A 12,189-nucleotide genomic window follows, 5' to 3' on the forward strand; every position below is an offset into this window, starting at 1 on the left:
TTGAGTCTAAAGTCAAGGATTTTTCAGCTTCTCAAGCCCAGCCAGTGAGAAAGCTGGAGGGGCACAAGAAGTTGGCGCAGGACACAGCCAGGGCAGCTGACCCAAACTGGCCAACGGGTTATTCCATACCATGTGACGTCACGTCTAGTATAGAAACTGGGGGTGGGGGGCAGGATCGCTGCTCGGGGACTAACTGGGTGTCGATTGGCAGGTGGTGAGCAATTGCACTGTGCGTCATTTATACATTCCAATCCTTTTATTATTACTGTTGTCATTTTATTAGTATTATCATTATTAGTTTCTTCTTTTCTGTTCTATTAAACTGTTCTTATCTCAACCCATGAGTTTTACTTCTTTTCCCGATTTTCTCCCCCATCCCACTGGATGGGGCGGGAGTGAGTGAGTGGCTGCGTGGTGCTTAGTTGCTGGCTGGGGTTAAACCGCAACATCTGTCTTAGACTTACTCATCTGAAGATGTGACTGGTACATGAAACATGCCTGATACAAGTGTTGAGGCTTGCTTTGTCTCTGATGTACATTGAATGGAAGCCATTGCAAAAGCAGAAAATAAAAGTTCTTAACACTGTATTATTTGTTAGGGTTTTATTATATGCATATTTTGCTTGGCAGCTGTTCCAGAAGGATGGGCCCCTGGTATATTTTGACACCTCAAATGAAGATGATTGCAACTGGATGATGATGGTGCGACCAGCCACTGAATATGAGCATCAAAACTTAACTGCCTTCCAGCATGACAATGATATTTACTTCACCACCTCCCGGGACATCCCACCAGGAACTGAGCTGCGAGTGTGGTATGCAGCTTTTTACGCCAAAAAAATGGAAAAGCCAGTGCTGAAGCAGGTCACTAGTATTGCCAATGGTATGTGTGGGGGCCTTTTTTCCTTCCTAAGGGCCCAGTGCTGATAGGGACTGATAGTCCCCTACTGTTGTAGTTGACAGTGCTGTTTATCAAATAGGCTCTGACCCTGAGTTTGTTAGCCTTTAAAGTCAGGCTAACCTGCATACATGGTTGTCCTACAAGAAGAAAGCATAGATTCTTCACCATGATGTATCTGAGTTTTTGAAAATGGATGGCCTAGGTGATGATTCAGCCTCTTCACAGTGAACAAACTGGATAAATAGTTCTTAACTAAAGAACTGGTGGTTGCATCAGAAACATTTCTGGGTAGAAGAGCAAAAGAACCCAAGTGTCAGTGTAAGTCTAAACATATATGCAGATTTGCTAAAGAAGCCATTCTTTTTCAGTTGTAGTGAAAATGTTTTGATTTTGCTCAGAACTGTTATACAGTTCAAAAAAACTGCTTTTGTCTTATGCAGTCTTACATGGGACCCACTAGAATAAGATAAGCTCAAGAGTGAACTGCCATTCCACATGATTATGCATTGGCAAAGAAAGGCAGCAGATTTTTTAGAATTTGAATTAGAATTGCCAGAAGTCTTTTGTTCCTCTGCCCCTTTGTTTTCTTCTGCTTTTGCATTTCTACAGCTAAAAGAAATGATCCTTTAGCATTGCAAGGGCATATTCTTTCTGATCTTGAGTTTGGAGTACTCCCTGAATGGTATTACTGCTGTGCTGAGTATAATTTGGGGTGACAAATGGCTTGGGGAGAGGCCATTGCCATCAGCGTGCTTTATGGCTGATCTTGATGGTAAGCACAGTCTAAAGTGCTACAGCTGAATCAATGTGGTTAACAGGTTTCTGAATTCTAAGATGTTTCCACCTGGTATTAACTGAGAGGTTTCATCTTTTTCCTCTTTAGTTTAACCTGTTCATGTATTTTTGTGTGCATATGGATATTTAAAAATATTGTGAGGTATGTCCTGCTTTCTCTGTTCAGCACTTTCACTATACACTCCAGAATATGAAAGGCACATTATATGAGATTCAGGCATAAGAATGTCCTAGTTAGGATTTTACATGAGAATGTTTTTGCAGGCCTGCTGTAGGGCAAAACTTTCTGACTATGGTTACTGCCCTCAGCACAGAGCAAGAGAATCAAAGGGTCTGGAAAGTAAAGAAAAGGAACTGTTTTTCCTCTTCACAGATGTGTGTTTGGTAGTGATGGAATCTGATAAAGAGGGGAATAAAATCTCTTCAAAACCTTCCTCTGCTGTCTTCCCCCATAAAAAAACGAAGAAATCCAGCATACCAGCAGCTGATCCAGCAGGTATGCAAAATTATGGTATTTTTAAGGGAGATAAAGGACAGATATAGATCTAAAGAGCTGTTAGGTGTACCACTTCTATGCATATATTATAGTTATATAACTTTCAACAAATACTAATTTAGAGAGAATTTGAAAGTCTGGATTTTTATTTTTATTTTCATGGGCATAGTACTTAAAATACATATGCAGTTCAAAAAGTGACAGAGGAGCCGATAAACCTTTAGGCAGGTGATTTTCATGAAAACCACAACTGCTTCTGACTTTGGAGGTAGTTAGTGTTGGGGCGGGGCCAATTTCAAAAGAAAATCTTCCGACTCTCTGTGCAAAGTGTAATAGTTCCAATGATCAGGTTCTAGAAGAAAACATGAGACTGTGAATGTAAGAATAGTGCTGTTTGGAAATGAAAAGAACACTGGCCATCCTTAAATTACAATAATACCAGAAGCCTATTAGAGTTCAGACTGTTCTAGATTACAGGAACTCAAATTTAGATAAACTTACAAGCAATACAGATAGTCTTGGCAAAGAACATATGGCTCAGGAAATAACCAGTGGTGTCATAGGAACTTGGTCTCCAAGGTTGACTATGAAGCAATGCCCTTCCACCCTGTAATCTCTGATAAGTAGAACAATGAAATTAAGAACCCACTTAACACAAACTGCCATGTCTAAAAGTAAACTCAGAGTACATAGTGTGGAGATCAGGATCAGAACAAAACCATTCTAGATCTGTTCTTTGAAAAGGTTACTTTGCTAAATTTTGCTTACTAATACTAAAAGTAGCCAGGAGAAGAGGAGGAGAGTTGTTGCAGATGTGTACAGAGCAATTCATCAGAAGATCCATTCATTTAACCTGGATACTGTCACAGCTAAAATGTGAACTTGACTGGGGAGTTGTCTTTCAGTTTGGCATAACTGATTTTTCCGAGTGGGGAGGGGGGGCATCTATGAATAATTTGAACAACCCCTCCTACATCCTTCATCCTACTGTCTGAAAGTCCAACTTTAATAGAAACAAAATGCTGCCTATTATACTTTGGGAACCCTAAAGTGTTCCCACTGATGTAGTGTTCTGGTGTTTCCAATACAAAATATGCCTCTCTTGATTCTGACTATTTGCCTCAAGTTGTACAAAGCAGTTGCCAACTGACAGATCTGTGCTTCCAAGTAAACTGGGTTGCCCTGCAGCTGCCCTGGAAGCCTGAAGAAGTGGGAACCTAAACAGGACCTGACTTTTCCTGGCGAGCCAGTGCACAACTAGGGTTTCTAGGTTTACTGCTTGAGGCAGCTAAGGAGCAAGGGAAGTGCAGAGTCAAGGACATATTTCCAAGACAGACTTCAGTTTTTCAGATAGTGCTTTCTCAGTTTTACTTTTTCAGTTTTACTAGCCTGCAGCTTCATGAGACAGATACAATAACTTATAGGTTGCTTACCAATCTGACTTTTTTTTTTTTAAAGTTAGCAGAATCTTGGGGTTTAGGTTTGCTGGTTTTGGCCTCGCAGACAGAGTTCTCAAGATAAGTTCTTTACGTAGCCTGTGAAGAAGGAATTTTTGTTGCTGAATTGTCTAGTCATTTTTTATTTATTTATTACAGCATGGATGAGATCACACCTCTGTAGTGCAGAATGTTGAAGGTAACTTGTAGCAGGGAACAACCTCTGCCTCAGAAAATCTTTTGTTTTGGTTTAAGAGCCAACAATGAAAAGGAGGAAGTAAGTTTATTGTCCCATTACAGATGGGGTCCTGAGGCAGAGAGAGATGAACTGACTTGCTAATGATAGTACAGGAAATCTGTGGCAGAAACTGAGGCACAGTTTGAATCTCCTGTGCTGCCATTCACTTAACCGAATTTCAGTGTCATCCTTCTCCTTTGGGGGAGTCTTGTAGCCTGTGGAATATTCAGCTTTGTGGGTACCAAAAAATCTCTGAAAGAGTCCAGATTTATCAGATCCTCTTGGCAAATTCAGACATATCATCCAAGGACTTAAAGACAATGGACTGTGAACAGAGTAACTGTTTTCCTCTTTTTTTTTTTTTTATTCCAGTTCCATTTTCCACCTAATTTCTTCTTTATTTTCTGCGTCTGTCGTGAGCTGATACATTAATTAAAACATTAATATGGTGGTTTCATAGAACATCTAGTTAATGAAACTGCTCAAAACCAGGTTTTCATTGTCCTCACCCTTACTTCCATTAATCCAAATGTTCTTACTCTGCAATGCTCTTCACAGAGAGCAAGGAGGCTTCTCCTGCTTCTGTCCTCAGCTGACCCAGAAGAGGACTGGTAACCCCAGTTTTAAAGGTGCTAAAAATTGCTTTATATTATGCCTTTGATAATCCCACTTTTTAGAAAGTGGTAAAAGGGATCCTCAAGACTTCACAAGAGCACTGACATTCTGTCCTGGCATCATTTAGTTTCTGTTCTGACTTCTCATCTGTTCTGATGTTTCAAGTGTTCGTGTTTGGAAAGTCCTGAAGTGGTCCCAGCTGCCCCTGTGGACCTCGTACTGCTTAAATCGTGACTTGTGGTACTTGGGGAGTTATTGCAAGATAAACAAAGCTACAGGGATTTACCACCTTCTCATTTTCCAAGCTTTTCAGTACTTTTTCTTGTTGTGATTTAGTGAATGCTCCAGAAGGCACTGGAGCTGCAGAAGCAGAGTCCAGCCAGTGGACGTGTAAAGTGTGTTCATCTGCCTTCCAGGAGCCTCAGCTGCTCACAGGTAGGAAGTGCTAGAAATTTGTGAGAGCATACTGGGAAGCATCAGGAGAATTCTGCTCTTCCAGAGCAGGACACTGTGAAGCCATGCCCCATCCATGATGCAGTGAGATAAAGATTTTAATTTTTAATTAATCCTTTAAGAAAAAGGGTAGAGAGGAAGGTAAAACATTGATATTTTGGATATGGCAGTGGTCAGTCTCTGGGCAAACAACTGTGATGTTGAATCTAGAAGAAATAAAACTGTTGTCTAGAAGATGACATGTGAATGTTGGGAATATCAAGGATGGGGAACTGCATGAGGAACCTATAAGGTCAGTGATACCATCTTATACTTAGTGATATTGTCTGCCTGGTATTTATGGCACAGATTTAGTAAAAGTAATGAAATAAATTTTTTTTTTCTGCATTTCATTTGCAGCTATTTTATGTGGTTTTCAAAAGAACTTAAAATATTTAAGAGCTCTGGCCATTTGATGAATCATTTTTGAAAAGGGGACTTAGGCCACTAAATAATGTGGGCATTTGGAAAAACATACCCATTATCAGGGAGCACAGCCTTTTTACAGTGATACCTAACAAATTTCTTTAAAAATTCAGTCCCTGTGAGTAATCATTTCAATGTTTAATAGATTCTATGCTTTTATTTAGGAAGGTATTGTGACTGCTTTGGAAATAATTTGGAGTGAGTCTCTGCTAAGTGAGGTTGACCCAATAGATAGGCTTCAGCTGGATCTTTGAGTATTTCATGACAGTTTCTTTCCTCCTTACTCTTGTGTTCTTTCCCATCCACCCAGAACACTTGCTGAGTCACCTGGAACAAGCTAAAGGTGCCCGCCAAACCAGCCAAAATGGGGCTGTTGCAGAGAAAGCAGCAGAGGGTCCCCCTGTGGATCAGCCAGTGATTTGTGATGCAGCCAGTGCCAGTACAGACTCAAGGAGGAAGGCCAGGCGGGGAAGAAAGCCCAAAACAGCAAAAGCAGAAACACCTCTTGTTGTTGTTGAAGAGAAAGATTCTGCAGGTAAGACAAAACTTTAAGAAAATGCTAAGCACACTTCCATTCATATGTCTGTATTGATGCCTTCTCTGAAAGGCCTAAAAAGTAACTCAGAGACAAGATAGCGGTTTTTGGTTAGATCACTAAAGCAGATGATTTACAAACTTTGTTAATTAACTCTGAGGGCCTTGTCTACCCTACATGTTGCAGCACCTACACTTAGATTACCTGCATTCTCCTGTGATGGTTTTAGTAATAGAGAGGCCCAGAGGAACACAAGATAGTGGTTATGAGAGACCTGCCTAGGTTTCTGCCAGAAGGAACAGGAGAGGGAAAGCATCCTCTCTCTTAAGAGGATATACCTTCTTCTCTCTACCTCAAGGTTTATTCTTGAAAGGGGCCTTTTTTCAGGGCCTTACCTTTCTTCGAGGGAAGTTCTAGTTGGAAATTTCGTGATGCATAGTCAACTGACCCCTTAGTAATAGGTCGGAAAGGTAAGAAATTATGTCTCCATAGGAGATGTTGGCTACATCTTACTTGTCATTCAGTAGCCACTTTCTCTATCTTGCAAGTGCTACCTACTCATTAGCAATCCATTATTTGTCATTGACAAATTACATGTTTGTGGACAAATAATGTGTTCAGTGCCACATCTCATTGCACATTCTGCATTTGAGGTTTTATTTCTAGCTATCGACATTAACACTGTATTTTTATGATGTGTTTGCAGTGGAACGTGTAGCTGATGTTGTAACGGAGGTCCCACCAGAAGAGGTAGCCTTGCCTTCAGCTGCAGAAGAGAGGATTATGGAATTGGTTTTAGGAAAAATGCCTAGCACCACAAATAGCATCAGTTCAGTGACAAAGTAAGTGTTCTGGGATGCAGAATTTCCTCTTAGGTTTAATTAAGATCATGTAGCATGTAACAGCTCTGCTCAACTTTTGGGCCCACAGATGCTCTTTTTTATTAGCATAAAAATGTGTGATGCTGCTGCTGCTACAAGAGCTGACTTTGAGTGCCACAAAGATGGCTTGTGCACTGGAGGATGGTGCACAGATGGTGAGATATTGGTGGCAGAATTTTGGAGCATAAACCACAGGAATTTCATTTTTCATCATGTTACTGCTTTTCTTCAGTGTGATTCCAAAAGGCTCCTGCAACTGCAAGGTGAAATATTTCTCCCGTTAGATGTTGGTGCTAAAACAGTCAAAGAGATTTTTTCTAAAAAAGTTATGCTAACCATTATTATTATTATTCAGTCTTGCCTGTCATCTTAACTCATGAATGACTTCATGTTGATTTGTGCGTGTGATACTTGAGATTTAGAGCAGTGGGAGGGGAAAACTTCAGCATAACAGAACCTCAGGGAGACTCTTTAAGTATCATTTGATTAATTTAGATTCTTTTATGTCTTTTCGTCTCGGTAAAATTGGCTTTTTGAATTATTTTTTGTATAATAGAGCACTTGATTTTTCAAAATTAGCTAGTAGTGCTATATATTGAAGTCCTTAGCAAACACAGAGCCATCAAACATGCATTCCAGCGGGTGGTTGTGCTGGGAAATAGAACAGTACTGCTTCTTGGCGCCCTGCTGCCCTCTTATCTCATATGCCTCTTGCATGTGAACTGCCAAGCTTTCTAAGCTGAAGTAGTGCTGTTTTCAGAGGATAAGCAGAACAGATCCTTTATGTTCCTCTGAGGGGCCTGCAAAGAGAATCTCTGAGGCTGGTGGCTGCTGCTTTTTTCTTTGTTTATGCTGGGTGAAGATAATTTGGAGTGAGCCTCACTCTGACATCTGCCACTTCCAGGGGGTGGCCAGGAGGGAGCCTTGGCAATGAGGAAGCTCCAGGCCCCCTCCCTCCCCCCAGAAGCTGAGCATACCACTCCTCTAGCTTTTGCCAGCTGTTGGGACTCTTTCTTGCAACCTGTGGGATACCTCTCAGTCCCTGCCTTTCTTTCTCTAATCCAGTAGGTTTGCTCATCACCAAAACACCATGTCCCTCAAAAGAAGTTTAATTCTCTCCAGTAGACATGGTATACGGCGGAAGCTGATAAAACAACTTGGGGAGCACAAGAGAGTCTATCAATGCAGTATCTGCAGTAAGATCTTCCAGAACAGCAGCAACCTCAGCAGGCACATCCGTTCTCACGGTGGGTTTGCTTTTGCCTCGCTTGTGTATTGATTTTGTCTCCTGTTGGTTCCACCTTTGAGTAAAAGAGCTAGGCTATTTTTAGATACTGGAATTTTAAGAGAGCTCTTTTTTCTTTTTTTTTTTTTCTTTTTTTTTTTTAAGTCTCTCTAGGAAACTCTTAGTTATGCAGACCAAAGCATGAGAAGATAATAGTTGAAAGTTGAAGTTAGAGTATTTAAAATTTGAATTTTTGAATTTAGGTACATATTTTAAACAAGGGCAAGGGTGTGATGTTTTTTCCAAAACTATTCTTACCTTTAAGTTTATACATATATATCGCCCCTCACCTTCACAGGCGTATGGGTAACATTGCTGTGTAAATGTCAGCTGAGTGCTTTGTAGCTTGTGATCTGCAGTTCCAGGGGTCCATGACCTACTTCTAAAGATTCCTTGAAAAATAATCACTGAAAAAGGGTGGGGGAGCCAAAAAAAATGTTGTCAAAATTGTTGGAAAAGGTTAAAATCCACTATTTGGATCTCCTGAATTACTAAAGTTTATGACTAGTTTGTTTGCAGTTGTTTGTGCTCTGGTTTCCCCTGTCTTGCCTGGAGTTGATTATTATCAGTCGCTGACTACTTTCTTTTTTATTTTATTTTGATTGATCCCCTCAGGTGACAAACTATTTAAATGTGAGGAATGCGCAAAGCTGTTCAGCCGTAAAGAGAGCTTGAAGCAGCATGTTTCATACAAGCACAGCAGGAACGAAGTGAGTGGAAATGACTAGCGGGCTCTTTCTGAGGTTAGGTGAAAATGTACAGTGAGCTTCCAGGTGCTAGCTTGGGAGCTTGGGTCAGTTACATTTGAGTGGATATCCGTGCGAATAAGTGAGACAAGGCTGACAGGGAGAGGTAACATCTTCTGTTAGAACAGCTGATGAATTTGCAAAGCGGGGACATGCTTTTCAGCATACAAGTCTTTTCTCGTGTCTGAATTTCCTATAGAAAGTTGTTTTCAGGCATCAGTTACAGAAAGACAAGCTGGAGTTAGCTGGACCTGCATGATCTAGAGGTGAGATCTGACTTCAGTTTATGGTACTAAATAGGATTGTTCCAGTCTTGTTTGCTTGTCCTGTTCCATTTATCCCCACCTATAGTGTCATTTAATGTGTGAACTCTCTGGGTAAGGGCTGTGTCATTAAGGGCTATGCACACATGTGTAAACCTACAGTGCTTACAGTAGCAGCACCATGCCTGTTGGTGAGGGTGTTTCAGTGCTGCTGCCATATAAATATTAAACATGCCTGTAGTGGTGCCTTGTCAGTGAATATTTTCATTGCTGCTTGGCATCAAGGTCCTAAGCTCTCAGACTGCTGGCATCTGTTCTGGAGCTGGAGGATGAATCAGGTTACATCTTGCTTCTCAAAAATTCTGTCTCTGTGTTGGACCAGAGGTTATCAGGAAGACTGTTACATGCACACAGGTGCATGGTCTTTTTTTTTTTTTTTTTTTTTTTTTTTGTACAGAGCTCAGATAGGAACATGGCAGGATGATATAGCGTCAGAATTTTGCATCAATGTGTATTGAAATGTTCTGTTGAAGGAAGAAAAATTGGAAAAGACAGAAATCAGAAAAAGTAGTTGAGATTTAGAATTCCTGTTTCAGACGTGACTTGGCTTTTTCCCCACTTAAACACTGTTTGCAATCCTCAGGTTGATGGTGAGTACAGATACAAGTGCACCACGTGTGAAAAGGCCTTTCGGATAGAGAGTGCATTGGAATTCCATAACTGCAGGACAGGTGAGAATGGCTAACCATTCTGCTTCCTCTGGCATCTCTACTCCATTTTGGGGGGATGTCCACAAATCCATCTCAGCATAGAAACTACAGAAGGGGAGTAGGAATTTAGATTTTTGTCATCATCACAACAAGCAACCTGCCCCGCTTCCCTCAAAAAACTCTTTTTGTGATAAGAAAAGTGTAACCAGTAATTTATAGAGCCATACATCCACTTACGTATTGCTTTTTTTAGTATGTCCTGCTCACCTGTCTAATATCCTCACTGGTATTTCATTTGTATGTTCACAGATACCCTGTCACCATCTCTGTTTCATTTTCTTTCCTGAAACTTAAGTTCCACCTCATTTCTCTGAAATAGAGGAACTGCAAAGGGGGCTAGTACTATCTATAGTTTATAGTTTTCTGAGATTGGAGTTTTCTTCTGCTTTCTCATGCTTTCTTTATACTTGCAGTAGTCTCTCTAAATGTTTTTTTCTTAGTATCACTAGAGCCTCCATAGCCATCCCTTGTCGTTGCTCATATTATCTATGCTGAGTGATCTTACGCTTAGAAAATGACATCCTGGTTACTTTTATGGACCCATGTTAACTGTCAGTCCAGAATCACCTGGGCAATTGCCCCTTACAGCACCATTCAAAGTAGGTTCTCTCATTTCCTTTTAGAGGGTACAGCTTATATAAAAACTCAGCCTTATGAAGAATGGAAAGTAATGCCAAGTAACCTCAGTATTGTGTTTATTCAAGGGCAGCAGCTCATTTTCTCTCTGAGTTGACCAAAACAAGCAGCAGTTTTTGCTCTACTCTTCAAGGCATCAAACTGTTACTTCTTTGTGATTGCTGCAGCACTGACAGATTCTATTTACAGGACCGTGCTTCCATGTTCCAAGAAAAGTCTCAACTACTGAATAAAAAAAAAAAATCCCCATAGGCCAATTGTCATGTAATGGTATATTTTTGAGATTTTATACTTTCTTCTGCAGTATTCTGTGCCGGCTGGTATTAGGAGCCAGTGCTGGCAGAAGTATTCTGGTGCTTAGACACAGCTGTTCATATGATGCTGTGTTGCTGTTTGTGTAGTGATTTTACCAACATTAAAAACTTGAATCAACTGTAACAGAATCCACTCCAAACCTAATTTTAGTGTATGCTAGCCCACAATGGAAATAGCCCATGTGAGGAAGTTACAATGCTAGACTCCATTTTCCAAGTTAGCATCATATATATTTATTGCCTTTGAAAAAAATTTTAAAGTAAAACACATGCTTTTGCATTTCCTTCCTCAGTCCATTTAATGATGGATTATAAGCTCGGATCTAGCAAAAGAACTACCTATTTCACAAACATGTAAAACCTATTTTCATCCGTAAAGAGCTGCATGGTTTCTCTTGCTTGCAGATGACAAGACATTCCAATGTGAGATGTGTTTCAGATTCTTTTCTACAAACAGTAATCTTTCAAAACACAAAAAAAAGCATGGGGATAAGAAGTTTGCATGTGAAATCTGCAATAAAATGTTCTACCGGAAGGATGTCATGCTAGACCATCAAAGACGACACTTGGAAGGTAAGTATCCTGCAGATCAACCTAATTATTACTCTTGAAATGGCAGTAGAGGTGGGAAGGTTAAGGAAATGATTGCTCATTAGATTCTTCTGGATGGTAGCTGTCATTTTTTTTTGTCAGTTGCCTGATCTGGAGTAGCAGGTTTCAGCAAAATGTGACATTTATTAAAAATAATAGTAACGGATCCTGGAGGGCAGTTGTCTAATTCTGTGAAAAACTTTCTAGGAGATGCACCTACCTTTTTTTCCAGCCTCACATGATTGGATCCAGTGCTACTAACAGTCACGTGAAAGTTGCTTGGCTTATTATGCAGTAGTTTAGACTAGCTGATTTTAATTATATCTTTTTCTTTCTTTGAATTCTGTTCTTTCTGTTTTTAAAAAAAAAGTGTGGTAACTTGAAAATTTGAAGGCAGAGAATTGCAATGTACAACTGAAAGTGACTACTGTGTAAATATAGTGTAGATGGAATGCTGTGTGATGTTATCTTTCAGAATCTTGAGAATATATGAAAATGAGACTATAAGAGTTTACTGTTCAAAATCTCACACATCTAAGGATGTTATAGGTACTCGGAGACTCTGGAAAAACTTGAGTGATGGTAGGTTGCTGAAATATGTATTAAAACGCCTTTAGTGATCTAGATGATGAAACCAAAGGTGATTTAAAAAAAGCAGCCAGATTGTCTAATTTGGTGCTTTGGGTGTAGCTGACCGTCACTGGCTGCTCTTGTGATTCAGACCTTTGTGTTATGAACTAGAGGACAGCTAGAGGACAAGGGGTTGAAT

General features: G+C 40.2%; 1 protein-coding gene across 6 annotated transcripts in view; it reads left to right on the top strand.

Annotated features, from left to right (window-relative positions):
* Positions 1-12,189, top strand: part of PRDM15 (PR/SET domain 15) — a 41,464-nt gene that overhangs the window by 14,575 nt on the left and 14,700 nt on the right. For 4 of the 6 annotated variants that reach the window (XM_069785065.1, XM_069785063.1, XM_069785062.1 and 1 more), the window contains 9 exons: positions 631-883; positions 2,070-2,192; positions 4,818-4,916; positions 5,710-5,934; positions 6,641-6,776; positions 7,881-8,062; positions 8,716-8,810; positions 9,753-9,840; positions 11,235-11,402. In XM_069785065.1, the coding sequence (XP_069641166.1) occupies positions 631-883; positions 2,070-2,192; positions 4,818-4,916; positions 5,710-5,934; positions 6,641-6,776; positions 7,881-8,062; positions 8,716-8,810; positions 9,753-9,840; positions 11,235-11,402 (1,369 nt within the window). The remainder of the gene's footprint in view (positions 1-630; positions 884-2,069; positions 2,193-4,817; positions 4,917-5,709; positions 5,935-6,640; positions 6,777-7,880; positions 8,063-8,715; positions 8,811-9,752; positions 9,841-11,234; positions 11,403-12,189) is intronic. The other 2 variants (XM_069785066.1, XM_069785067.1) reach the window with 2 other exon arrangements.

This window comes from Haliaeetus albicilla, chromosome 6 (genome assembly GCF_947461875.1).
Source record: "Haliaeetus albicilla chromosome 6, bHalAlb1.1, whole genome shotgun sequence".
NCBI lineage: Eukaryota > Metazoa > Chordata > Aves > Accipitriformes > Accipitridae > Haliaeetus > Haliaeetus albicilla.